The 26,299-nt window shown below is 41.2% G+C and overlaps 1 protein-coding gene across 1 annotated transcript in view; it reads right to left on the bottom strand.

The window, feature by feature from the left end:
* Positions 1 to 16,680, bottom strand: part of ntm (neurotrimin) — a 428,776-nt gene extending 412,096 nt beyond the window's left edge. The window contains exon 1 of the mRNA XM_036989913.1: positions 16,352 to 16,680. Within this exon, the coding sequence (XP_036845808.1) occupies positions 16,352 to 16,412 (61 nt within the window). The 5' untranslated portion in view covers positions 16,413 to 16,680. The remainder of the gene's footprint in view (positions 1 to 16,351) is intronic.
* Between the last annotated feature and the right edge of the window lie 9,619 nt (positions 16,681 to 26,299).

The raw sequence follows: 26,299 nt of genomic DNA, 5'->3' as shown, positions 1-26,299 counted from the left end.
GTTCAAATGTAATTACACTGCCGTGTTTCACTTAAAATGTCACCAACCTCTTTCCCCTAAAACCTATGGTTGAATATAAGTTCCTTTACTTTCTGAACGTCTTAAAGAGTCTGCTAAGAGTCTTAGAGAAGTCATCTCCTCATGTGTATGGGAGAGGTGGTTCTCTTATCAAAGCTAGGCTTTGCGACTGGCGGCGTAACAAAAGGTGAGCGGCAAGAAAGTGATGTGAAAACAGGAAGGGAGGATTTATTGCTGATGGCGGCACTTTACCCGCCAAGATCTGCAGTCTGCAGTTGGATGTGAAAGTCTGTTTCGACAGTCCTTCATGTTTCCAACCGTAGCTTCCTTTAAACCCCAGCACATCTCAGCACACAGGTTCATACCATGACACTTTTATTAGCGACGTGTTAGCTCTTTGGAATTATACAGTGAACCTAAAGTTGGGATCTTTATTACATCTCAATTCATCTTGTTCTACACAGATCTCATTGTGCACCGGTAAAGAGATATTAAAATCTAGGAAAGCAGTAGATAAAGAAGTGAGATTTATGATCAAAAGTGCTTTGACATGTTCGGTAGCAGAGCGCCCAATGTCATGTTATCTTATTTTCGCCATTGCGTCATAGCACCAGAGTAGGCCTATTCTATTTAAATTCTACGCATAACATACAGTACAGATGAGATTGAAATCCAGATGGGTTATGGGTAAGCTAAACATGTACGCCAACAGGTTTGACGTTTTGAGGTTGGATGCTGACATTTGTGGATGGAAGTTCAATAGAATCTGGTGTTTCCAACTCAAGACAACTTACATTGTTCCGGTTATCATCGTATTCAAGTCTTCTATATAGACTGCATGTTTGATGTCTCTCGCATGAAAGACATTCAACTCACTTACACCCTGGTCACAAAAAATTGTCACAGAATAGAATGAGCCTTTCCAGCAACACCTGCAGAGAAAAGGATCCATTTTCTGATGATTGTGGTAAAAACACAGACCATATTTCCCCTTACTCTCTCAGTGCTCTCAAGCCCTTATATACAATTTGTACATTCATGTATAAAAAAAACCCAACAAAGACAAAAAAACACACATTTTCTATGTATTGCCATCCTCTCTCCTGGACAGTGAAAAGCTGACATCCATTTTCAATCCAATTTAAAATGTTCAACCACCACTGCAGAATCCATTGGGGACATGGAAATGAGTGCGTTTCAAACATCTGTCACTTACGTGTCAACTTTTAATGAGATGAGTTAGTATGAGGCCAAGTGCAATCTGCTGTGATTAAAAGGAATGGGGGAATATATTACATATTTAGCATACCGAGGGTCTCAGGGAAACGTTATACATATGAATTATAGACTCAAATTATCATTTTTTTGTCACATGGTTCGTAAACAAGAGGTGTAGACTAACAGTGAAATACTTACTTATGGGTCCTTTTCAACAGTGCAGAGATAAAGATAAAGTTAAAATAAAAATAGAAATAGTGACACCAGGAATAAATACACTGAATAACATTTACCAATAACGAGTAAAAGTAACATGGCTATATACAAGGAGTACAAGTACCTAATTGATGTACAGGGGTAAGAGGTAATTGAGGTAGCTATGTACATATACTGTAGGTAGGAGTAAAGGGACTAGGCAACAGGATAGATAATAGACACTATTTCACTGTATGTGGTTAGTGTGAAAGTGTGTGTGTTTGTGTGTGTGTGTTTGTGGCCTCAGTATGCATGTGTGCGTGCGCATGTCATGTGTTATGTGTGGGCGTATGTAGCTATGAGGGAAAATAATCGATACAGTTACATATCGGGATATTATTTTTGACGATATATCGTATTGTTTTGACAATATCGCAATATTATTATTGTGTTAGTTGGTTGTACCTGCACTAAAACTCCAGTATTGTTTCTTCATAGCTTGTTCTAGATCTTATTTTTAAATAGGAAGCCAATTTGTTTTCAGCACTTTTATTTTCATGACTCTAATTATCATGGCTCTCCCTCTGCATCAGACATACTGTATACTGTATATGGTGAACAATATGTTCAGAACATCAAATCACGAAAACATATTTTTATAAAAACACAAAAGGCCATTCATTGTTCAACTGTGACCTTACATTTGTTAAATGGTTAGTCAAGGATCTTGCATGGGATTGTATCAAATTTAGCCTCCTGACTGAAAGCCCTTTGGTGTATGAGTAGCCTGCAGAATGACCAACTGCAATTGCTTAACTTGACTGATAACTACTTATCCTACCACTGACTCTGTCTGAAGGCCAGAGAAACATGTCAAGTCCATTCAAATCCATCCCTGTGTATTGTGAACTGATTGACTGACGGGCACATTTTCTGCAATTACCCTGGATAATCAAGTGTAAAAACCCAGAGGGATCTTTAACGGCACTCATCTTCAGTTTGGGCTGTCGTTCACGTTGTGTTTTCAGACACGCATCTGTTGTCGTAGAAGAATGAGCATTTTGCTCATAAAACCTCCAGAATTAGAGTCAGGACTGCTGTAGTATCTTCACTATAATGGCAGAGGGGGGAAATAAGTGGCAACTGGTGTAACGGCTTTAATTGCCCCCTCACTTGGGATGGCTGACATCCCAGCGGCTTCAGTCGGCAAAACTGAAACGTGTTGCCAGCCCTTTTGGTGAGTGCTGATCATTAAAAGACATTTGCATATGAAAATCAACCTAAGCCTTTTAATGAAAACAATTATTTTTCTAATTCTCTTTCACTTTCTCAAAATGAGACCTGTTAAAAAAAAAAACTAAGCTTTGTACATTTCAGATTGCACAATGCACAGTGATTTCTTTGTGGCCTATTTGAATGATGTGTTTAACTTACCTAAGAAAACGATTTTGGAGAAAGCACAACAATGGGATTGTGATTAATGAGAAACATTCATTTTTATATTGACCTCAAAAGGCCATTAAGATTGCCACTCAAGCGTTGAACATTAATTACGAGGGCCCTCATAAGCTTCCATGAAATTCAATGAGCATTTCAAAGTCTGAAGTCACGCAAAGAGGTCTGTGTAGAAGTTCTGATGCAAATGAGATGCTGAGTCAACATCCACATTAAACTTTAATTGTTAGTTTGTTTTCAATATACACACTTACAAATTATATATATATATCATATATATATATTATTGTTATGATTATTATATTATATATATATATATATGTATGTATGTATATATATATATATATGTTTCAGTATTAGGCCTAGTAGTTCTATAGAGATACAGTATTACAAAATTACAAATAAAACAGAAGTTTGAGAAAGACTTCCAAGGACTGAATACAGATTAGTTCAATCTCACTAATGTGAAACCATAGACAACAAGCCAATCTATATTAACTGAGCACCCACAATGATCCTTTTACCACAGGAGGCCCACCATTAAATAGAGCTGATTATTGAGTGTGGCCACCTCTGACAATTGCCTATTCATATCAAGAGATCACGCAACCACCTTATTACATTTACATCATTTAGCAGACGCTCTTGTCCAGAGTGATTTAGAGGAGCAATTAGGGTTACGCGCCTTGCTCAAGGGCACACCAACATATTTTTCACCTAGTCAGCTCAGGGATTCCAACCAGTGACCTTTCGGTTACTGGCCTAATGCTCTTAACCGCTAGACTACCTCCCAATACAATATCCCCCTTCCAGTGAACATAAAACCCATTTAATTCAAACAATAGTCATCAGCTGACAACATAAGATCACAGTGTGAGCTTAAAACTTCTTTGGACTAGGGGGCAGCATTTTCACTTTTGGATGAAAAGCGTGCCCAGAGTAAACTGCCTCCTACTCAGTCCCAGATGCTAATATATGAATATTATTATTAGTATTGGATATAAAACACTATGACGTTTCTAAAACTATTTGAATGATGTCTGTGAGTAGCAAAAACCTGAGAGAAAATCCAAACAGGAAGTGGGAAATTTGAGGTTTGTCGTTTTTAAACTCTTGAAGTTACAGTGGGATATTGGTTATGTTGCACTTCCTAAGGCTTCCATTAGATGTCAACCGTCTTTAGAAACTTGTTTGAGGCTTCTACTATGAAGGGGGGCTGAATGAGAGGGGAAAGAGTCAGAGGTCTGCCAGCAGCCTCGATCTCAGTCATGCGCATTCACATGAGAGGTAGCTCTCGTTCCATTGCTTTTCTACAGACAATGGAATTCTCCGGTTGGAACATTATTGAACATTTATGATAAAACATCCTAAAGATTGATTCTATACATAGTTTGATATGTTTCTACGACCTGTAATATAACTTTTTTGAATTTTCGTCCGACCTTTCCGCTGGACTCGCACGCACGTTTCGATTTGTTTACCAAATGCCCTAACAAAAGGAGGTATACGGACATAAATGACGAACTTTATCGAACAAATCAAACATTTCTTGTGGAACTGGGATTCATGGGAGTGCATTCTGATGAAGATCATCAAAGGTAAGTGAATTTTATAATGCTATTTCTGACTAATGTTGACTGCGCAACATGGCGGATATCTGTATGGCTGTTTTGGGCTCTGAGCGCCGTACTCAGATTATGCTTTTTCCGTAAAGTTTTTTTGAAATCTGACACATCGGTTGCATTAAGGAGAAGTTTATCTAAAGTTCCATGCATAACACTTGAATTTTCATCAACATTTATAATGAGTATTTCTGTGAATTGATGTGGCTCTCTGCAAAATCACCGCATGTTTTGGAACTACTAAACATAACACACCAATGTAAAATTAGATTTTTGGATATAAATATGCACTTTATCGAACAAAACATACATGTATTGTGTAACATGAAGTCCTATGAGTGTCATCTGATGAATATCATCAAAGGTTAGTGATTAATTTTATCTCTTTGTGCTTTTTGTGACTCCTCTCTTTGGCTGGAAAAATGGCTGGGTTTTTTCTGTGACTTGGTGGTGAATTGTATCTTTAAAATGGTGCCTAATACTTGTATGTTTGAGAAATTTGATTTATGAGCTTTCGGTTTATTTGTATTTGGCGCCCTGCAATTTCATTGGCTGTTGGCGCGGAACCCCGTTCCCAAACAGGTTTTAAGGAGAGCGCAGAGATGCCTGCTGAGGCAACCAATACAGATCAACAGCACATTCATATAAGGCTCCCCACATATAACCTAATCATGTTTCTAAATGTTATTGAGGATCGTCTATGAATGTATATTACTTTTAAATCTGTTACACATAGATGATTTTCAAATTTTGGGATTCTAATTTTAAAAAATGTCCATATTATATCTGGAGCTAATAGTGGGATGATAATGTTTCACAGTGTTGTGATTGGCTATGATATTCACCTATTGATTGTGCGGCATCTGTTGCTGTTCTTCATCAAAAGCTGTTAGACAAATATCACAGCCAATCACAAGACTGGTGGGTGATTAATACTGTGAAACACCATTATTCCACTATTACTGCAGATTTATAATGAACATTTTCTGAAATTACAATGCTAAAATTATTTAAAGAACCATGTGTAGCACCTTTAAAGACCCAGTGCAGTAAAAAACGTGATTTCCCTGTGTTTTATATATATATATATTTCCACACTATGACATTGTGAAAATTATAATAATGCCCTTTTAGTGTAAGAGCTGTTTTGAAGAAACTGCCTTAAATTTCAGCCTGTTTTGGTCTGATTGAGTTTTGGCCTGCCTGGTGACATCAATAGCATTTCATGATGCCAACCCCTCCACACACAAATATGTATTCACACGTGCACACACACGTACACACACGCGAACACACACAGTCTAAACTTCCTAAATTTCTATTCAGCAATAAACTCACATTATGCATTATGCAGTAGATCCATATCAGTCAACATCACATACTGTAAACTAAGTCTCAAGGTTGTAAAACAATATGTTGATTGTCCTGACAGGTCAGAAATACATTACCAAGACTAACATAACTGGACCCATACATTTACAAAAAATGTTCTGTCAGTTTCAGGTTTATTATTTGGACAATGACAAATTAGTTGCAATATCAATGTGTAAACCAAACTGCAATAGTTGCAGTGGCGACCCGTCATTCACATTTTTAGCATCTATAAAATATATCAAATCGTTTTTTTTGGGAGGGGGGGCCTATTTTGCAGGAGCATTGCGCCGTGATTGGCTCAGTGTTCTGTCACTCATGGGTCCACTACATCACAGGCCAAGTCTAAGTCCTCAGTAAGAGTAGACATCGAACATTTAAGCCCCTAGGGTTTGCCATAGAGTTACATTAGAAGAGCCCTTCCAAGAAGGCTCAAAGTCATTGGCCACTGATAAAATTACGTGAAAACACGTTATATGTAGAGTAGCTTTGATTGGACTGATCATGTCAACCAATATCTTACTTTCAAAATCTTAGCTAGCAGTCATTGTCATGAATCAAGTTGACAATCTACTGGCAAATCCTTGTCATATGAAGCAAAATAATGAAGAATAATTATAGATAAAACGTATCGGTGCTCATCGGTCATTGGACATAAACATTACACAACAAGTTGGAAATCGCAAATTCAACAATGAGTAGTTTGGAAGGAATCAGTGGCTAACTGCAAGCATTGCAAAGCAACCACTAGCCTGCTATTCAGTGGAGTGGTTGTGATGTTTTTTCCGAGTTTCCACCATAAATCCAGAGATCGCCAGACTTTGGTGACAAAGTTTGATGCGAAAATTAGCCCACAAAAGACCACCCTGCCACTTTCTTGTTTAAGTGAGCACATCACAAGGTGAGTCCAAAAATGTTTTGTAACGTTATGCTGCTGCATAAATGATGTAATATACAAGGGAGATATGTATACCATAGCTACGAAAGTAATACTAAGTGTATGTTGTGTAGTAAGCTGTTAGTAGCCCAAGTGCCTCATCCTAATAACTTGGTCTATTTTCACCAACGCGGTATTGTAAACACATCGTTTGTGGCTGGTGTGTGCCATCTTTGTAGACTTTTTTGTACAGCTTTGACAATGCTACTGATAGCAGTGATGGCGCTTGGCTTGCACTTGCAAATTCAGCACACGCAACATTCTATAATGGAATTGTGTTATTTGCCGAGTCAGATTAAAGCTTATTTAACATTTCGAATAGTGACCCAAACGGCATTCAATGTGCCTCACCCTAATAATTTGGTATATTTTCACCTCTTGATTTCGCCTACTGTTCTAACTTGGTGGTGCACATGTAGCCTATAACCTGTTACAGAGAAATGTAATCATTGAATATTGTAAGAGCTTTCATTGTCTGCTCATATGCCCCTTTTATTTATCCTACGGTTCTGACTTGGTGTACAGGGAGAATACTGTAAGAATGGCCCATGTTCTGAATTCTGTCGCTGTACATTTCAAAAGTGCTGAACAAATAGTTATATTGACTACATCCGTCGTCGCTCGCTCATTCATGTCTTAATAGAAATGAAGGATTACCTCTTATCCGCTTGTCGTCCCCTTATGCCATAGTTTGTACATCTCAATTTTCAGTAGAAACCACATTTGTTTAAGCATGTCAGTCATATCAGCTATGTTTTTTGTAAAGGCAGTAAATGAGGCTGAATGAACTGTTTCGCTTCCAGACAAGGCTCCGCTGATAGCCAGATGTAGCAGTGGTAAGGTGTTGGAACTGCTGCTGGGACTCCGCTGCTGGGACAGCTTTATGTAGGCCCTAATAGTTTGTGGGTAACGTTTGTCACCGTTATAGTGCAATTCATGGATTTTAAGTTTTGGGTTGTGGCTTTTCTGGCATGCATCCCACAATAATTTGTTTTGCCCCACCAAGATGTACATGCTAAAATCGCCACTGCACAGATGGCAATGATGATTGCCAAAAAGGACACATTCTCAAGTTTTGCATCAGTGTCATCATTTCACAACTTTGCAAACATCACTTTTCCAAGGTGGTTGAAGTAAATGGCCCAACATTTCTTAAAGCCTCCTAATGACACTCACAGATTGCCAAGAGGTTTCAAGCAAAATAAGTGATAATAATAAATTAAAAGTCAGCGCTATCCCAATTCCCTGCACCTAACCTCAAATGGACCAGCGCTGGGAAGGCCCCCAGTAATCACAGACATAGGGATTAACTGCACTGACCATGAGGTAGCAAACGGCTAACTCCGCCATCTGGTCCACAACACTAGCCACTAGCCACCACAGTTCCGCTTCACTTGGCCAGATCCAAATGCAGAGGCACTTTCCCACAGTTAGGGCTGTTCGGCTGACAGAGCAAAGTATTGAGTGAAGACACCCAACTGTCAAGGTGAATGAGGACCGAGGAGACATCCGAGCATCCTCCCTTCATCTCCTCCCTTTCATCTAAACTGATCTGAAAGACCTGGACAGATTAAAACAAATGCTCAATATGGGCATCCACCCTATTGCTTTGACCTATGCCCTGATTTCAGATCAGTGCAGATGAAGGACAGGGGATAAGAAAAGGAAGCCATTTTTGACTATTCCAATGCACCCAAAAAATGGGTCATCATGCTATGCAGTGCAGGGTTGGGCCGAAATATAATTAAATCGAATATTGTGATATTTAACATTGATGATGCTTTGTTGCGAAATAGAAAGCCGATTCTAGATTTAATTTTGAATTGGAGATGCTTAACGTGAGTCTGGAAGGAGAGTTTATAGTCTAACCAGACACCTAGGTATTTGTAGTTGTCCACATATTCTAAGTCCGTCCAGAGTAGTGATGCTAGACGGGCAGGCGGGTGCGGGCAGCGATTGATATACTGTGAAAGTGCAAGATGATATTTTGTGCAAGACTATACTCTATTTGAACTTTGCAAATCAAAACTGTGCAATTGTTCAGTTCAATAAGTTTAAAATGAAGTCTAAACATATTAACTAAGCCATATTTTTTCACCATACAAAAATAATTTATCGAAAATGTGAATATATCGTAAATAAGCACAAAAATTGCACAGTCAGGAGTGATTTAGTTATTAACGGCACAAAACGATTATATCAGATATCATGATATTTGGAGTAGCATATCATAGAAGAGCTGTTCCCAAATATTGCCCAACATTAACGCAGTGCAATTAACGCAATCCATTATTTTGACTGTCAGTTTCATGCAACATGACTAGAAATAATGAGGACACAAAACACAACTAACATCTTGGAATCAAAGTGTATCGACATTTCCTTCCAAGCTTGAATCCTCAACCTTATTGAAAGAGATGCTGTCTTTGTGACAAAAGTCAGAAATGTGGCCGACTTTTGGGCTTTGAAGATTCTGTGCCACCCTGTAAACAGCTTCTGGCAGACTCTCCCAAAGGAACATGTATACAGAAGTATTTCCAATGTCTCTGTTTGCAATGCTGCTTACATAGAGCCAATTCTATGGTGGAGCGCTAGCAGCGAGCGATGAAGGCAGCAGCATTCCTTTGACATGACAACCCATGAATGGCTTGCTCTGAAGTCGGCCTCTGCACAGATTATTAATCACTCTTCCTGCTTTACTAAACCGTACAACACGCCACGTGACCACTCCACTGGAACTTGGCTAAGTTTGTGAGGAAAAGAAAGCCTCTTCTGTTAGAGCCAACTACATCGAGGATATTGTTATTATTCCCAGGAAGACACATTCAAAGGCCTTAGAATGCATTTGCGCACACTATAAATGAATATGGATTTGAGGCAAAAGGGTTTGTTAATAAATTAAATGTCTTTAGTTTGGATGAGCTGCAAGAAGCAAATATTTTGAATCTTTACGCATTGTATTTCTGAGCTATTTACTGATCAAATACCGACATCTCATTTGAATAGTGAGTAAATGTAGGGTTATTTTGCTGAGAAAATAGTATCTTCTCAATCGCTTGGGTATGGCAGTCAATAGCATTGTCAATGTCATGCCAAAGGGTAGACCTAACCATTATGAATAATTTTCCTGGCAATTATCCGATTCTATTTGTGAACAATTAGGGTTTGTCTCCTGCGTGCCACAAGACTGTGTTAGTCCACTGAGCTAAAGCATTCATTCAGGGAGCTAATACAAGTCATGTCTCAGACAAGGTTACTCATCACGCAAACAGGGTTTACAAACCACCTCTGTTAAATACCTGATTCAATAGACACTCAATCTTATATACACTGAGTGTACAAAACATTAGGAACACTATCTTTCCATGACATAGACTGACCAGGTGAAAGCCATGATCCCTTATTGATGTCAGTTGTTAAATCCACTTTAATCAGTGTAGATGAAGGTGAGGAGACAGGTTAACATAGGATTTTTAAGCCTTGAGACAATTGACACATGGATTGTGTATGTGTGCCATTTAGAGGGTGAATGGGCAAGACAAACAATTTAAGTGCCTTTGAATTGGGTATGGTAGTAGGTGTCAGGTGCTCAGGTTTGTGTCAAGAACTGCAATGCTGCTGAGTTTTTCATGCTCAACTGGTCCACCATCCGAAGGACATCTAGCCAACTTGACACAACTGTGGGAAGCATTAGAGTCAACATGGGCCAGCATCCCTGTGGAATGCTTTGAATACCTTGTCCATGCCCAATGGATTGAGGCTGTTCTAAGGGCAAAAGGCGGTGCAACTCAATATTAGGACGGTTTTCCTAATGTTTTGTACACTCAGTGTATGATTGGAAGCACAGCCGAGAGCTGCCCAGTGACACAAGCCTACCAGACGAGGTAAATAACTTATATGCTCGCTTCGAGGCAAGTAACACTGAAACATGCATGAGAGCATCAACTGTTCCGGACGACTGTGTGATCACGCTCTCCACAGCCAATGTGAGTAAGACCTTTAAACAGGTCAATATTCACAAGGCCGCTGGGCCAGACGGATTACCAGGACGTGTACTCCAAGCATGCGCTGACCAACTGGCAAGTGTCTTCACTGACATTTTCAGCCTCTCACTGTCTGAGTCTGTAATACCAACGTTTCAAGCAGACCACCATAGTCCCTGTGCCCAAGAACACTTAGGTAACCTGCCTAAATGACTACCGACCCATAGCACTCACGTCTATAGCCATGAAATGTTTTGAAAGGCTGGTCATGACTCACATCAACACCATTATCCCAGAAAACCTAGACCACTCCAGTTTGCATACCGCACCAACAGATCCACAGATGATGCAATCTCTATTGCACTCCACACTGCCCTTTCCCACTTGGACAAAAGGGACACCTATGTGAGAATACTATTAATTGACTAGAGCTCAGCGTTCAACAACATAGTGCCCTCTAAGCTCATCACTAAGCTAAGGACCCTGGGACTAAACACCTCCCTCTGCAACTGGATCCTGGACTTCCTGATGGGCCGCCCCCAGCTGGTAAGGGTAGGTAACAACACATCCGCCACGCTGATCCCCTCAGGGGTGCGTGCTCAGTCCTCTCCTGTACTCCCTGTTCACTCATGACTGCATGGCCAGGCACGACTCCAATGGTAGGCCTGATCACCGACAACGTCAGAGACCTTACCATGTGGTGCAAGAACGCCAACCTTTCCCTCAACGTGATCAAGACAAAGGAGATGATTGTGGACTACAGGAAAAGGAGGACCGAGCATGCCCCAATTCTCATCGATGGGGCTGTAGTGGGTTGAGACCATTATTATGTAGCAGGTTGAGACCATTATGTTCCTTGGCATCCATATCACCAACAAACTAACATGGTCCAAGCACACCAAGACAGTCGTGAAGAGGGCACGACAAAACCTATTCCCCCTCAGGAGACTGAAAGGTTTCTCAGATCCTCAAAAGCTTTTACCGCTGCACCATCGAGAGCATCCTGACGGGTTGCATCACTGCCTGGTACGGCAACTGCTCGGCCTCCAACCACAAGGCACTACAGAGGGTAGTGCGTACGGCCCAGTACATCACAGGGGTCAAGCTTCCTGTCATCCAGGACCTCTATACCAGGGGGTGTCAGAGGAAGGCCCTAAATATTGTCAAAGACTCCAGCCACCCTAGTCATAGACTGTTCGCCCCCCACCCTCTTCTACGCAGCTGCTACTCTTCGTTATTATCTATGCATAGTCACTTTAATAACATGTACATATTACCTCAATACCGGTGCCTACGTACATTGACTCTGTACCGGTACCCCTGTATATAGCCCCGCTATTGTTATTTACTGCTGCTCTTTAATGATTTGTTATTCTTGTCTCTTACTTTTTGGGGGATATTTTCTTAAAACTGCATTGTTGGTTAAGGGCTTGTAAAGAGCATTTCCCCTGTAAGGGCTACCTGTTGTATTCGGCGCATGTGACAAATAACATTTGATTTGATTTAAATCACAATAATGTGTGTACAGAGCACAAATACATCAACAAGTTACAAACATGTATGAGTGTTGAAATAGTGTGCTGTAATTCTGTAATACTGTATGTAATGCTGTGACAAATTGTTCCAAACAACAGTGACAAATGAGCCAATATGATAACAATGACCTCAAAACATCCCCTCATTTATAATTTTCTCCTTCAGGAAATGAGAAAGCCCTCTTGTTATTTTGATAAAATGGGCAAAGTGGCAATTTCACATCTGGGTGGTAACCGATGTCAATTATTCACGGTCATCATCTGCACCTAATTTGCTTAATAACATATTGTGCTGGGAAGCACAGGGGTAGTGTCACTTTGGAAAACTAAGGCCGCACCCAATCAGAGGGTACCTTCTTGCATCAAAATTTAAACTTAAATGGATACTTCAGGATTTTGGCAATAAGGCCATTTATCTACTCCCCCAAAGTTAAATGAACTTATGGATACCATGTTCAAATATTTTATTTAGCTTTTTGGTTAAAACATTTTCTAATCTTAAATTAGCCTAACCCTAATAGTTCAACTTGGAAGAGGTGAAGTGAGAGGGGTAGCTGGGCCTAAAATCTGTCTTCTCCAGTAGGTGGTGTTTGTTTTTTCGCTAAACAAGCAAGGAGTTTCTGTATGGAGAGTTTCGAATTTCCTTAACAAAAATGGAATGGCTTATTCGCTATGTGTGGCTTATTTGTTGAAATAGAGGTTTCGTAATGATTATGTTGTTACTAGTGTACAGATTTAAAATGGACTATTGACATCCTGGCAACTTTATATCGGAGTTGCCCTTGTATTGGCTACAATGGTCCCACCTGATCTTGCCTCCTCCTGACTGTCTTCCATTGTTGAAGAAATGTATTTTCATTGATAAAGCAGCCACTAGAGTATCTGGTCAATATAATGGATAATCTGTGATGCTATGTACTCATTGTTGCATACTATACTGAACAAAAACATAAACGGAACATACAACAATTTCAAAAAAATATCTGGGTTACAGTTCATATCAGGAAATCAGTCAATTTAAATAAATGAATTAGGCCCTAATCTATGGATTTCACATGACTGGGCAGGGGCGTAGCCATGGGAGACTGGTCCACCCACTGTGGAGCAAGGCCCAGCCAATCAGAATGAGTTTTTCCCCACAAAATAGCTCTATTACATACAGAAACACTCAGTTTCATCAGCTGTCCGGGTATCTGGTCTCAGACGATCCCGCAGATGAAGAAGCCCTGGGCGTCCTGGGCTGGTGTGGTTACACGTGGTCTGTAGTTGTATGGCTGGGTGGATGTACTGCCAAATTCTCTAAAACGATGTTGGATGCAGCTTTTGATAAAGAAATTAACATTAACTTATCGTGCAACAGCTCTGATGTTCATTTATGCAGTCAGCATGCCAATTGCACGCTCCCTCAAAACTTTAGACATCTGTGACATTGTGTTGTTTGACAAAACTGCACATTTTACAGTGGCCTTTTATTGTCCCCAGCACAAGTTGCACCTGTGTAATGATCATGCTGTTTAATCAGCTTCTTGATATGCCGCACCTGTCAGATGGATGGATTATTTTGGCAAAGGAGAAATGCTCACTAACAGGGATGTAAACTAATTTGTGCTCAAAATTTGAGAGAAATAAGCTTTTTGTCCCTATGGAACATTTCTGGGATATTTTATTTCAGCTCATGAAACATGGGACGAACACTTCACATGTTGCATTTATATTTTTGTTCAGTATATTTAGCAGTTACTGTTTAGTAAAATGAAGGCCTATGAGTAGGTGGGGCGGGCCGAGTGTGGGTGGATTTTTCCAAATTCAACAAACATGCACTGCATTAACCAGCTTGATAATAGCTTATTTAATTTATCTAAACTCTGAACCAAATAGGAATGGAGTTATAGGCCTACTCAGACTGGTTAATAGCCAGACAATCATATTAGACCTATACCGTAGTAGACCATATATCTATCCTATTTAAAAAGCACTGAAGCACTGAAACATAAATTTTTTTGCATACTGAGAATGCATCATGCTTGATTGCGTTGTTTCCCTCTATTCGTTGATTTCGGTAATGCATTCCCACATGTAATTGATCAGCTTTTGTCAAAGCAGAAATGAGTATGACATCTGGGCATTAAAAATGAAGTTTAAACGTATGCAACATTTTGCAATGTCGCATACTATTAAACTACATTTTTTCACATACTCAACTGGCCTACTATTTAGGACTCAAGCAGACTATGGGTATTCAGACAAGGCCAGTATCATGCCCTCACATTTTAATGTGAATTAGTCATGTTCCTCTTCCTCATCATATTTACATATCACTTTTCAATGCAAATTAGTTGTATTTAACCAATCATATTGTTCTAGTTGTGTGTTATGCTTATTGACTCATTTTTCAAAAGCTCTGTAAGGTATTATTTGCATTGTGTACAAAGAGAGGAGCACAGTGTGTCACTTTCACAAGGATAGCTCTCTAAAATACCATATTTGGCCTGGGCCTCCTTATTGAGTAACTGTAGCTTTGCTGTCCCAAGGAAAGGACATTCTACCTATCAGCAATGTTCTTCATGTCTTTTCACAGGGGCTGCTTACCCCCCTCACAATGTTTTCACCTCCTGCTTACCCCTTGCACTCTCGGTTGGAAGTCGAACAACAGCTGCTGCTCCAAATTTCGATTTAACCACCAATAATTCTCGCCTTTGGCTGAGGCAGGCTGGTGGAAGGAAGGACCAGAGGGCACAATAGACAGGGCCTGTGAGGGTCTTGGCCGGATCGCCACAGGAATATGTGTTGCATCCTGGCAACGCTCGGCCAGAGGCGCCTCGGAGCCAGACAGAGGCTCAGGGGGGAGGAGGAGCGAAGAGGGATGGGAGGAGGAGCAAAGAGGGGAGGGGAAATTGCCACTTGCCACTCAACACTCTACATACAGAGCCAAGTGGTTGGAGGGGGACATTGTCATAAGGCTGTTTTCCATGAAGGACATGACCCTGTCCTCTACACATTTTACGTCTCTCCCCCTTATGTGCCATGGTGAGAATGCCAAGGCAAGTGAGAATGGGCTACAATATGCAATGTAATGCAGGCTAGTGGATGAACAGTGTGGTAATATGCCTTTTCTGCATGTCACAGTGACATATCCATAATACATAAGACAGGAAATGTAATTATGTATAACATATACTGTATAACATATATTTACTCAAACATTTAAACATAAAAAAGCTATGAAATATGTGACGAAGCAACTTGTTGGCTAATAGAAAAACGTTGAGTGAAGCTGCCCACAACACTTAAGACTACAGAGGAACCATTAGAAGCATGTCACGAATCTAGTAGGCTAGGATACTCCCTCAAAAGCAAATGTTGCATTTCCAATCAATTTAGTTACCTGTGAGGGTTAACACGGTTTAACTTCGATGACCTGAACACGTTTTCGATGCGGATTGACCAGTAATTCTTAATCAACTTTACTCAAAAACCTCCTGTCTGGAGTGACATTTACAATGCGTCAAAAAGCTCCGCGGGGGAAGCCATAACGTGCATCAAGAGCCAGAGACACACACGAATTGCTCGATCAGAGAAGCAATGCTAGCCTATATGATAATCTACCATAAAGCTAAACAAATATTTTTTAAACCTACAAATGTAAAACTTTGAATTACTGGGGTATAAATAAAGGCAAAAGTTAAGAGGGGGACATGTTCATAGTGAAGCCTTAAATTTGGGTTTACAATCACTTGAAACAAGTAGCCTACTTGTGAGGCAAACCTCGAAATCCCTTGACAACCACCACCATCATGACAGTCGAGTCTCACAGTAATCGCCTGGTTTAACTGCCACTTTGTTGGCATGTGATGTCAAATCTCGGCACCACGCAATAGGGAATCTACAGTACCTATATAGAAAGCGCGCGCATATGTAGAATAAGTGCGCACTCACCTAATGTACATGATAATGCAATAGCTATAACACTTATGTCACCTGCCATTTCTCCCAGCAAAAAAATAAATAATTGCCCACCTTGTTGAATCAGAAGAATGGCCATCCCGGTCAGCAAAACCCAGAACATAGGATTCTTCATGGTTGTTTGACTGGTCGATCGCTTCTCTGTGTAGTTGTAGAGGAGTATGTTGCCGCTCAGATATAGCCTACTACAAACACAAATCCTCGGAAAAGTGTAGCAAGCAGACTGCAGTTCCCGCTACGTCCCGGGTCCCTATCTGACTGTAAAGCAGCCACCAACGCAAGCAGCACCAAGTCCCTCCTTTATCAAGGTATTGGTCGTAATTTGTATGAGGCTGCTTGGATAGGCTTCCAGTGGCTTACAAAGACACTTCTGTCCAGGAACCCGCTGTGATTCCCACTAACCAAGTGTGTATCCGTGCGCCTTTCCCGCGTCTTGCTTTATGCGTGCGTGCGTTGGTCGATATCGACCGTGTTCAAAACGTTATCTTAATTCAAAACCAAGCAATGCATTTGAAATGTAGGCCTATCTGATGTTTAGACAGACTGATTTGTATTTTATGCAAAACGTTTTAAGGATATGATAGCCTAGCTAGTATTCGGTCTTAAAAAATATAGACTTAGAAAGTAACTTTTTAGTTGGCTAGTTTAATGTCCGTAAAGGGGGATATAATGCAGTAAAATTAACTATATAGCCTACTTTTAGAATGTAGCCTATTTTAGCCTCGTTTAGAAATAGATACCGTTTTCTCTTTCTTAACGAGGCAAAAGTAGGCTTCATTCTATTAGTATATAGTATACTTAACTGCAGCCCACGTAGGCTAATTCCGGTTATAAACAACCATCATATCTTCCACAAAAACACTGGTCACATAAGTCGCCAAGCGTAGGCTATTAATCAATGTTGAAGGGCCCTGTCACTTTAGCAGTCTATGCGATGCCAGAATGCAGAACAAGACGAAATAAATTGGTATAACTGCCCTCAGTTCAGCAGCTGGACAGCTCCCATGTTCTCCCTTACGCTGCATTCTACTTCTCGACGGGTAAATGAATTGCATGAGAGGAGACGTTTGACACATGCTTTATATTTAGTCAGCATTATGGACCTACTTATAACCCTACAGTTTTTCCTGAATTTACTTGTGTTAGTGGAAAACAAGATGTAAATGGATGACTGATGCTGCAATCTTTTCTTTTCGCAGTCATAAACAGACATCCAAAGTGAACAATGAAAAATCACAGGCCTGCACTAATGGCCCTTTTTTCAATTTTCGCCCAAAATGACATACCCAAATCTAAATGCCTTTAACTTAGGCCCTGAAGCAAGGATATACATACTTTTGGTACCATTTGAAAGGAAACACTTTGAAGATTGTGGAAATGTGAATGGAATGTAGGAGAATATAACACAGTAAAAGATAATACAAAGAAAAAAACAACCGTTCTTTTGTATTTTTTTTGTACCATCATCTTTGAAATGCAAGACAAAGGCCATCATGTATTATTCCAGCCCAGCTGCAATTTAGATTTTGGCCACTAGATGGCAGCAGTGCATGTGCAAAGCGTTAGACTGATCCAATGAACCATTGTATTTATGTTCAACATTTTGTATCAAGACTGCCACAATGTGCCTAATTGGTTTATTAATAACTTTTCATGCTCAAAACTGTGCACTCTCGTAAAACAATGGCATGGTATTATTTCACTGTAATAGCTACTGTAAATTGTACAGTGCAGTTAGATTAACAAGAATTTAAGCTTTCTGCCAATATCAGATATGTCTATGTCTATGTCCTGGGAAATGTTCTTGTTACTTACAACGTCATACTAATCTCATTAGCCTACGTTAGCGCAACGTCCCGCAGGGGACCCACTGATCCTGAAGACTTCACAGTGCATCAATGACAAGGTATGACAATTAAACAATTGTACGTGAATGATTTTGTTTCTTTGGAACGAGCACCAGTAGGCACCATTTGGTAGTGTCCAATTGAATTGAATTAGTAACAAAAAAAGTAAGCTGCTGAGGAAACCACGTGTTTGATACAAGTCTATGTATTCTGTTCCAGCCAGTACTATGAGCTGTCCTTCCCTTAGCAGCCTCCACTGCTAACAATTTATATAATTTGTTATCAAAGACAGGTAATACCAGTGGGAAGAGTATTGCAAAATAAAGTGCTACTGCATTGATTTCATCAAGTACATTTATAGTGTCAACATACACATGCTTACTATACACTTTTCTTTTGTGCACCAAGTGTGGGGACCACTGGGACCACTTTGCAATCATTGGTTTTTGTTTGACATACATTTTAAAGTGAAACATCTGAGTCTTCTGTTATCGTGGAATTGCCCCATTGCATTAAGTATAGTTCCTTTGCCATGGATCAAACATTTGCCCAGTCAAGAGATGTGTAATCCCATCAACACCCCTGTGTGTGGAATGTGTGTAAGACTAATGTAACACAACATTACGTAACGCATTAAATCAGCACTACTCAGCAAATCCGACTCAGAACACATAATTATCCTAAATGAGCCCATTTTCTGTGAAAAGCCATGAAAATAATTCCATGTTCACAACTTGACAGTCCGTTTCCCTCACTCTGATGACCAAACAGCTGGCTCAAGAGGCCATCAACTGCATTGCTAATGCACATAATGATATTTTGCTTTGAAAACTGTGCCATTTCCCTACACTATTTTTCTAGGTATAGAAAAAGTGGAGGTACCAGCATTACATGGGATGTCCCTGATCAACGTTGTCTCAGGGCGATTAGTATTATTCTGCATGTAAAACTCTGACACTCTATTTAGTATGATATGATACGTTACATTAAGTTACATTATGATTGGAATAGTGGTCGTAGAATATCATATGAATTGGATTATGTAAATTCACATATCACATACCTTGGAGGACTTATAGTATTACATGTCATACGTGGTTGTACAATAGCATACGAATTGGATGAGACGAGGCTGTTTGTTGCTTGGTAACAACAAAGGAGAATTACAGGGAGAATTTACATTGAGAACTAACGACAAAAGTTAGGATTATTTACGTAAAAGGTTAGGTGAATTTTAAGGTTCGGGAAGGGTTAGCTAAAATGCTACAGTTGTCCCCAACATGACTCGAACACACAACCTTTGGAGTGCTGATTAAGCCCACCCATCGCGGATTAAGCCCACCCATCCTCCTTGACCAACTTCCTACATTTGTTTCTGTCTAAAGTAATTAGACCATTTGTAGGTATCTAACTTCATGAAAGTGCTCTGAAAAACATAAAGTATGTTTCGTATTGGCTCTAAGGCCAGGCTGCCCTGAGGGACTAATAGAAGGTTACAGGGCACAAAGGGAAATTAGCATTTTTGGGCTAGCAAAGAAAAAATAAATGTCTGTCAGACCATGCTTGTACACATTTTATTTTCTTGCCTGTACGTCTAAGCCTCAACAAAAGGGGAGCCTCAGAAGTAAATGTGTTTTTAATGCCAACGGGAAAAATCATTAACCAGCTCAGCCATGTGCAACTCCAGTCAGGTTCAGCGAAGTGCAACTGCAGTCAAATCCAATTGTCAATGAAATTCCAAAGATCAATTGTCAAAATCTGAAGCCAAATCCCAATAGGCATGGCATTATGTGCCACACGTCAAGGCAGGCCATATAGATTATTATTATATTTGTTTACATTTACAGACACAAATAATCTGCCAGCCCGAAGAGCTTGGTAACAGGCAGAAACGTCTAGGGCAGCCGAGATAGAACAGTGAAGGCCCTGTGCCATGTAAACGAAATAGACAGACTCAGAGTAAATGAGCTAAGAAGAGCGCTCCAATCTCTACTACTGCAGGTGGAATGTGAGTCAGATTTGGAGGTTAACTAGGACGGTGGCAGAATGAGGCTGCAGCGTGCCCCAAGAGTCACCTCTTGGCTCAATGATCCATTCATTTCATTTCTACCTCCACTGGCTTGAGCCCCACCACTCGCCCAAATACTGTATGAGGAGAGGAATACAAGGAGACAGGCAGGCAGGCAGGCAGGCAACTACACCACCCAGTCCCTCATGGATATGTTGTCTTCCACCAGTTTGCATTACATACCTCACCTTGTCCCCCCATCTGCGATGGGACAGTCAAATTCTGATATATTATCTTATGCGTCTGAAGCAAAGAAGAAAAAGTGGTATACCTCCACTTTCCCTATTAAGTTACGAGTATGGGCATCCAAAAAAAAGCAGATATATTCCTCCACAGAATAATTTGCATATATCCGCACAAATGGGAAAACCGTGTCAAGAAACTTGCAATGCACTCTCAGAATAAAATCCAGTGCATTACATGGATAGCATATACAAACACCATTCAGGAAACAGTGAAGTGAGAAGATTTATAAGCCTACCAGAAGAGGAGTTGGGTGATCTTGTACACAGAGAGAGATTAATATGCCAGGGGGCACCACTCTGGGGACCTGCGGGGAGAAAAACCTCATATTTAATACCAGGAATTTCCTTATATTCTCATTCATCCTGAGCACCGTTGTAGTGCATAAAAAAGTACCCAAACTCTTCTTAATTCACATCTACATTTCAGTGTCAGTTCTCTTTCACTTGGAAACTACATTGGGATTTGCCGGCAGCCTCCAGGAGGAGAGTGGAAAATGAGAGAGTGGGGAACATGAGACTGTACTGGGATGAGAGGGTTATGGAATTGTAGAAGGAATTGAGAAGCCGATTACACAATGATTATGTTTGTGTGACACTTTTGAATGTGGGTCAAAAGGGAAATAAAAGTATTATTTTAGTTTTTTGCCACCACCTCCCTCTTCCCGCATGCTGTGTACCGGAGTCCTCCTTGCTAGCTATCGAGAGGCGGGCAGACACCATTCGTTCCTGCCTGCTGAGCACCTGCCCTCACCGTCAGAACTACAGAACTGCGGGAAAAGAGTGCATGACAGGCGGGGGCGAAGGACACAGTCTACCGGTCGTCCCAGCCTCCCACTAGCACAGCAGGCGGGAGGCTGGGGCAACACCGTGTGCTAGCTAACTAGTTTGCTAGCACACGATGTCGCACCCTCTTTCCGCCTGCTGCGTACTAGAGAAAACCGTGCCAGACAGGCGGGGGTGAGGACACTGTCTACAGCTACTTACTTCGGTACACAGCAGGCATGGGTGACACCATGTGCTAGCTAGCACACAGTGCTGCATTCCGCCTGCTGTGTACCTGAGTCCTCATTAGAACTAAATTCAGCAAAAAAAGAAACGTCCCTTTTTCAGCACCCTGTCTTTCAAAGATAAATCGTAAAAATCCAAATAACTTCACCAATCTTAATTTTAAAGGGTTTAAACACTGTTTCCCATGCTTGTTCAATGAACCATAAATAATTAATGAACATGCACCTGTGGAACGGTCGTTAAGACACTAACAGCTTACAGACGGTAGGCAATTAAGGTCACAGTTACGAAAACTTAGGACACTAAAGAGTCTTTTATACTGACTCTGAAAAACACACACAAAAAATATGCCCAGGGTCTCTGTTCATCTGCGTGAATGTGCCTCAGGCATGCTGCAAGGAGGCATGAGGACTGCAGATGTGGCCAGGGCAATAAATTGCAATGTCCGTACTGTGAGACGCCTAAGACAGAGCTACAAGGAGACAGGACGGACAGCTGATCATCCTCGCAGTGGCAGACCACGTGTAACAAAACCTGCACAGGATCAGTACATCCAAACATCACACCTGCAGGACAGGTACAGGATGGTAACAACAACTGCCCGAGTTACACCAGGAACGCACAATCCCTCTATCAATGCTCAGACTGTCTGCAATAGGCTGAGAGAGGCAGGTCCTCACCAGACATCACCGGCAACAACGTCACCTATGGGCACAAACCCACAGTCGCTGGACCAGACAGGACTGGCAAAAAGTGCTTTTCACTGACGAGTTGCGGTTTTGTCTCACCAGGGGTGATGGTCGGATTCGTGTTTATTGTCGAAGGAATGAACATTACACCGAGGCCTGTACTCTGGAGCGGGATTTGGATTTGGAGGTGGAATGTCCGTCATGGTCTGGGGCAGGCAATTCCAACGTTGTGCGTTACAGGGAAGACTTCCTCCTCCTGCAGGCACATCCTGATATGATCCTCCAGCATGACAATGCCACCAGCCATACTGCTCGTTCTGTTCGTGATTTCCTGCAAGACAGGAATGTCAGTGTTCTGCCATGGCCAGCGAAGAGCCCGGATCTCAATCCCATTGAGCACGTCTGGGACCTGTTGGATCGGAGGGTGAGGGCTAGGGCCATTCCCCCCAGAAATGTCCGGGAACTTGCAGGTGCCTTGGTGGAAGAGTGGGGTAACATCTCACAGCAAGAACTGGCAAATCTGGTGCAGTCCATGAGGAGTAGATGCACTGCAGTACTTAATGCAGCTGGTGGCCACACCAGATACTGACTGTTACTTTTGATTTGGACTCCCCCTTTGTTCAGGGACACATTATTCTATTTATGTTAGTCGCATGTCTGTTGAACCTGTTCAGTTTATGTCTCAATTGTTGAATCTTGTTATGTTCATACAAATATTTACACATGTTACAGTATAAGTGGGACCACAATTTATGGCACTATAGGTTATCTGAATAGTGTAGTGGAGCCACTGATCTGCTATGTTATAGGTATTTTACATCAGTGGAAAAGAGTCACAGTCATTCTGCATACAGGTCAAGTAATGTACAATGCATTAAATGTGTTGTCACTTGATTAGGTACTGAAGGACGTGGCTCGGGGTTAATGTAATTGTATGATGAGATATGCTTGCTGTTTGGGGTTTTAGGCTGGGTTTCTGTACAGCACTTTGTAACATTTGCTGATTTAAAAGGGCTTTAGGAATAAATGTGATTGAATTTGATTGATGTCTGCTAACATTGTAGCCTCAGTAATGGGCCAGATTGTGGACTGCTTGATTTGACACCTAAGAACATACAGTACTTTCTATTAATCTTATTCATCAATGTCTCCAACCTAGAGAAACCCCAAGCCGATAGTTCTCATTCACCCAGTAGCTTTGAATCTCCATATTAAGCCTTTTTTCTCCTCTTTGTCCTTGATTTATGTGGTTGTTTTATAATATATAGCATCTATTAGATGGCCCAAGCAGATTATCACACCAAAGAAGAAGGGTGCAACATTTGAGAAGGGTGCAGCTGCAGCCCGCAATTCTGCAGGAACCCCTCTTTATACTTAAATTTGTATTTTAAAAAAAACTAGGACTCTGGTACATAGGTGGGAGGCTTGGGCGCTTCAGTACTGTAGGTGGTGGTAATGCACCATAACCACTTGAGAAGAGACTGAGTGTAAAAGGCTGTTCTTGGATGCTGTCATTGGTGAAATGTAAAATACGATTGAGCGAACGCAACAGCCAACTGGTGGAGGCCCTATGTGACCTTGACCTAGAGAGACATGACTTTCTAGATGTGAAAAAGGTGAAACCACTGCTGGATCAAAGCAAAACAAATTTGGTGGAAACTGAGTTTAGTGTCAGCCTCCAGTTTTTGGAGACTGAAATCGCAGTCTCCGGTTCCAATGAGGACTAATTGTCCCCACTTGAAGTCCTGCAACAATGTTCTGTGCCTCACTGTGCCGGATTGACTTTTGTGGCGTCCACACCTACAGTACATGCAGGAACTAATTTTCCACTTTGACAAATGTGTTCAGTCAGCACAAAATAAGCATGCTACACCCGTAGAAAGATCAACTAATCTAACTGGTATATGAGGGGGATCTTGCAAGGAGATTTCTTGGAGAATTGAATGATCAATTACTCAGAAAGTTCCACAAAGCATCAAGGAGACTGCAACTCTTCTGAAAAGGTAAGAAACAATCTAGCTGTTTGGTTTTTGTCAAAATCTTGGTGGTATAGACATTGGCGACATTTCAGCCAAAACCTAGTTTTTCAACGGCCTTGCTTTAGTGTGTAGGGCGCTGTCCATGGTGCTGATAGAGCGCAACAGAGATTTCATGCCAACCTGTCACTCCTTGGTCAAAAGCACTCAATGGTCTCGACATTTGAACTTTTATGTTTATTGTGGTATAGCATGCTATAAGCAGAATTCAATATATTTCCAAAGCAAGAACCCAAATGATGCCCCTTAGTATAGCTACATATTAGTATGTTTCACCATAGAAATAGATATATTCTAATATGGTTTTCTTGGTACAGTAGCATATTGTTTTTCATGGTTGTAAATGGAACTGTACATATTGGAAATGTGTTTATGGGAGGCTGGCATTGTTTCATTAATTAGGTGGGTCAAATTTGATCCACAGAAGTGTATTGTGTCATATCACAACGTGTTGCTGAACTCATAAGCGCCATGATTTTCCATGTTTGAAACAGGCCTCCATGTAGGCTCCATCTCACTGTAGTAGGCTGTCGGCTGTAGGCTGCATCTCAATGTAGTAGGCTGTATCTCACTGTAGAAGCCTTTAGGCTGCATCTCACTGTAGTAGCTGTAGTCTGCATCTCACTGTAGTAGGCTGTATCTCACTGTAGTAGCTGTAGTCTGCATCTCACTGTAGTAGGCTGCATCTCAATGTAGTAGCCTTTAGGCTGCATCTCACTGTAGTAGCTGTAGTCTGCATCTCACTGTAGTAGCTGTATCTCACTGTAGTAGCTGTATCTCACTGTAGTAGCCTTTAGGCTGCATCTCACTGTAGTAGCTGTAATCTGCATCTCACTGTAGTAGCTGTATCTCACTGTAGTAGCTGTATCTCACTGTAGTATCTGTAGGCTGTATCTCACTGTAGTAGCTGTATCTCACTGTAGTAGCTGTATCTCACTGTAGTAGCTGTATCTCACTGTAGTAGGCTGCATCTCACTGTAGTAGTGTCACGCCCTGATCTTAGAGATCCTTTTTATGTCTCTATTTTGGTTTGGTCAGGGCATGAGTTGGGGTGGGCATTCTATGTTTTTGTGTTCTATGTTTTCTATTTCTGTGTGTTTGGCTGGGTGTGGTTCTCAATCAGAGGCAGCTGTCTATCGTTGCCTCTGATTGAGAACCATACTTAGGTAGCCTTTTCCCATCTGTGTCTTGTGGATAGTTGTTTTCTGTTTTGTGTTTCTGCACCTGACAGGACTGTTTTGTTTTCGTTCATTATCTTTGTTATTTTGTTTTGTGTTCAGTTTAATAAAAATAACATGAACACTTGCTGTGCTTTGGTCCACACCTTCTTCATACGACTACCGTTACAAGTAGGCTGCATCTCACTGTAGTAGGCTGCATCTCACTGTAGTAGCTGAATCTCACTGTAGTAGGATGCATCTCACTGTAGTAGCTGCATCTCCCTGTAGTAGCTGAATCTCACTGTAGTAGGATGCATCTCACTGTAGTAGCTGCATCTCACTGTAGTAGCTGAATCTCACTGTAGTAGGATGCATCTCACTGTAGTAGCTGCATCTCCCTGTAGTAGGCTGCATCTCACTGTAGTAGCTGTATCTCACTGTAGTAGGCTGCATCTCACTGTAGTAGGCTGCATCTCCCTGTAGTAGCTGCATCTCCCTGTAGTAGCTGTATCTCACTGTAGTAGGCTGCATCTCACTGTAGTAGGCTGCATCTCCCTGTAGTAGCTGCATCTCCCTGTAGTAGCTGTATCTCACTGTAGTAGGCTGCATCTCACTGTAGTAGCTGTATCTCACTGTAGTAGCTGTATCTCACTGTAGTAGGCTGCATCTCACTGTAGTAGCTGTATCTCACTGTAGTAGCTGTATCTCACTGTAGTAGGCTGCATCTCACTGTAGTAGGCTGCATCTCACTGTAGTAGCTGAATCTCACTGTAGTAGGATGCATCTCACTGTAGTAGCTGCATCTCCCTGTAGTAGGCTGCATCTCACTGTAGTAGCTGTATCTCACTGTAGTAGGCTGCATCTCACTGTAGTAGGCTGCATCTCCCTGTAGTAGCTGCATCTCCCTGTAGTAGCTGTATCTCACTGTAGTAGCTGCATCTCACTGTAG

The sequence above is a fragment of the Oncorhynchus mykiss genome, chromosome 10, assembly GCF_013265735.2.
Source record: "Oncorhynchus mykiss isolate Arlee chromosome 10, USDA_OmykA_1.1, whole genome shotgun sequence".
Taxonomy (NCBI): Eukaryota; Metazoa; Chordata; class Actinopteri; order Salmoniformes; family Salmonidae; genus Oncorhynchus; species Oncorhynchus mykiss.
The sequence above is the reverse complement of the archived record's forward strand: the minus strand, read 5'-3'. Positions and strand labels throughout refer to the sequence as shown.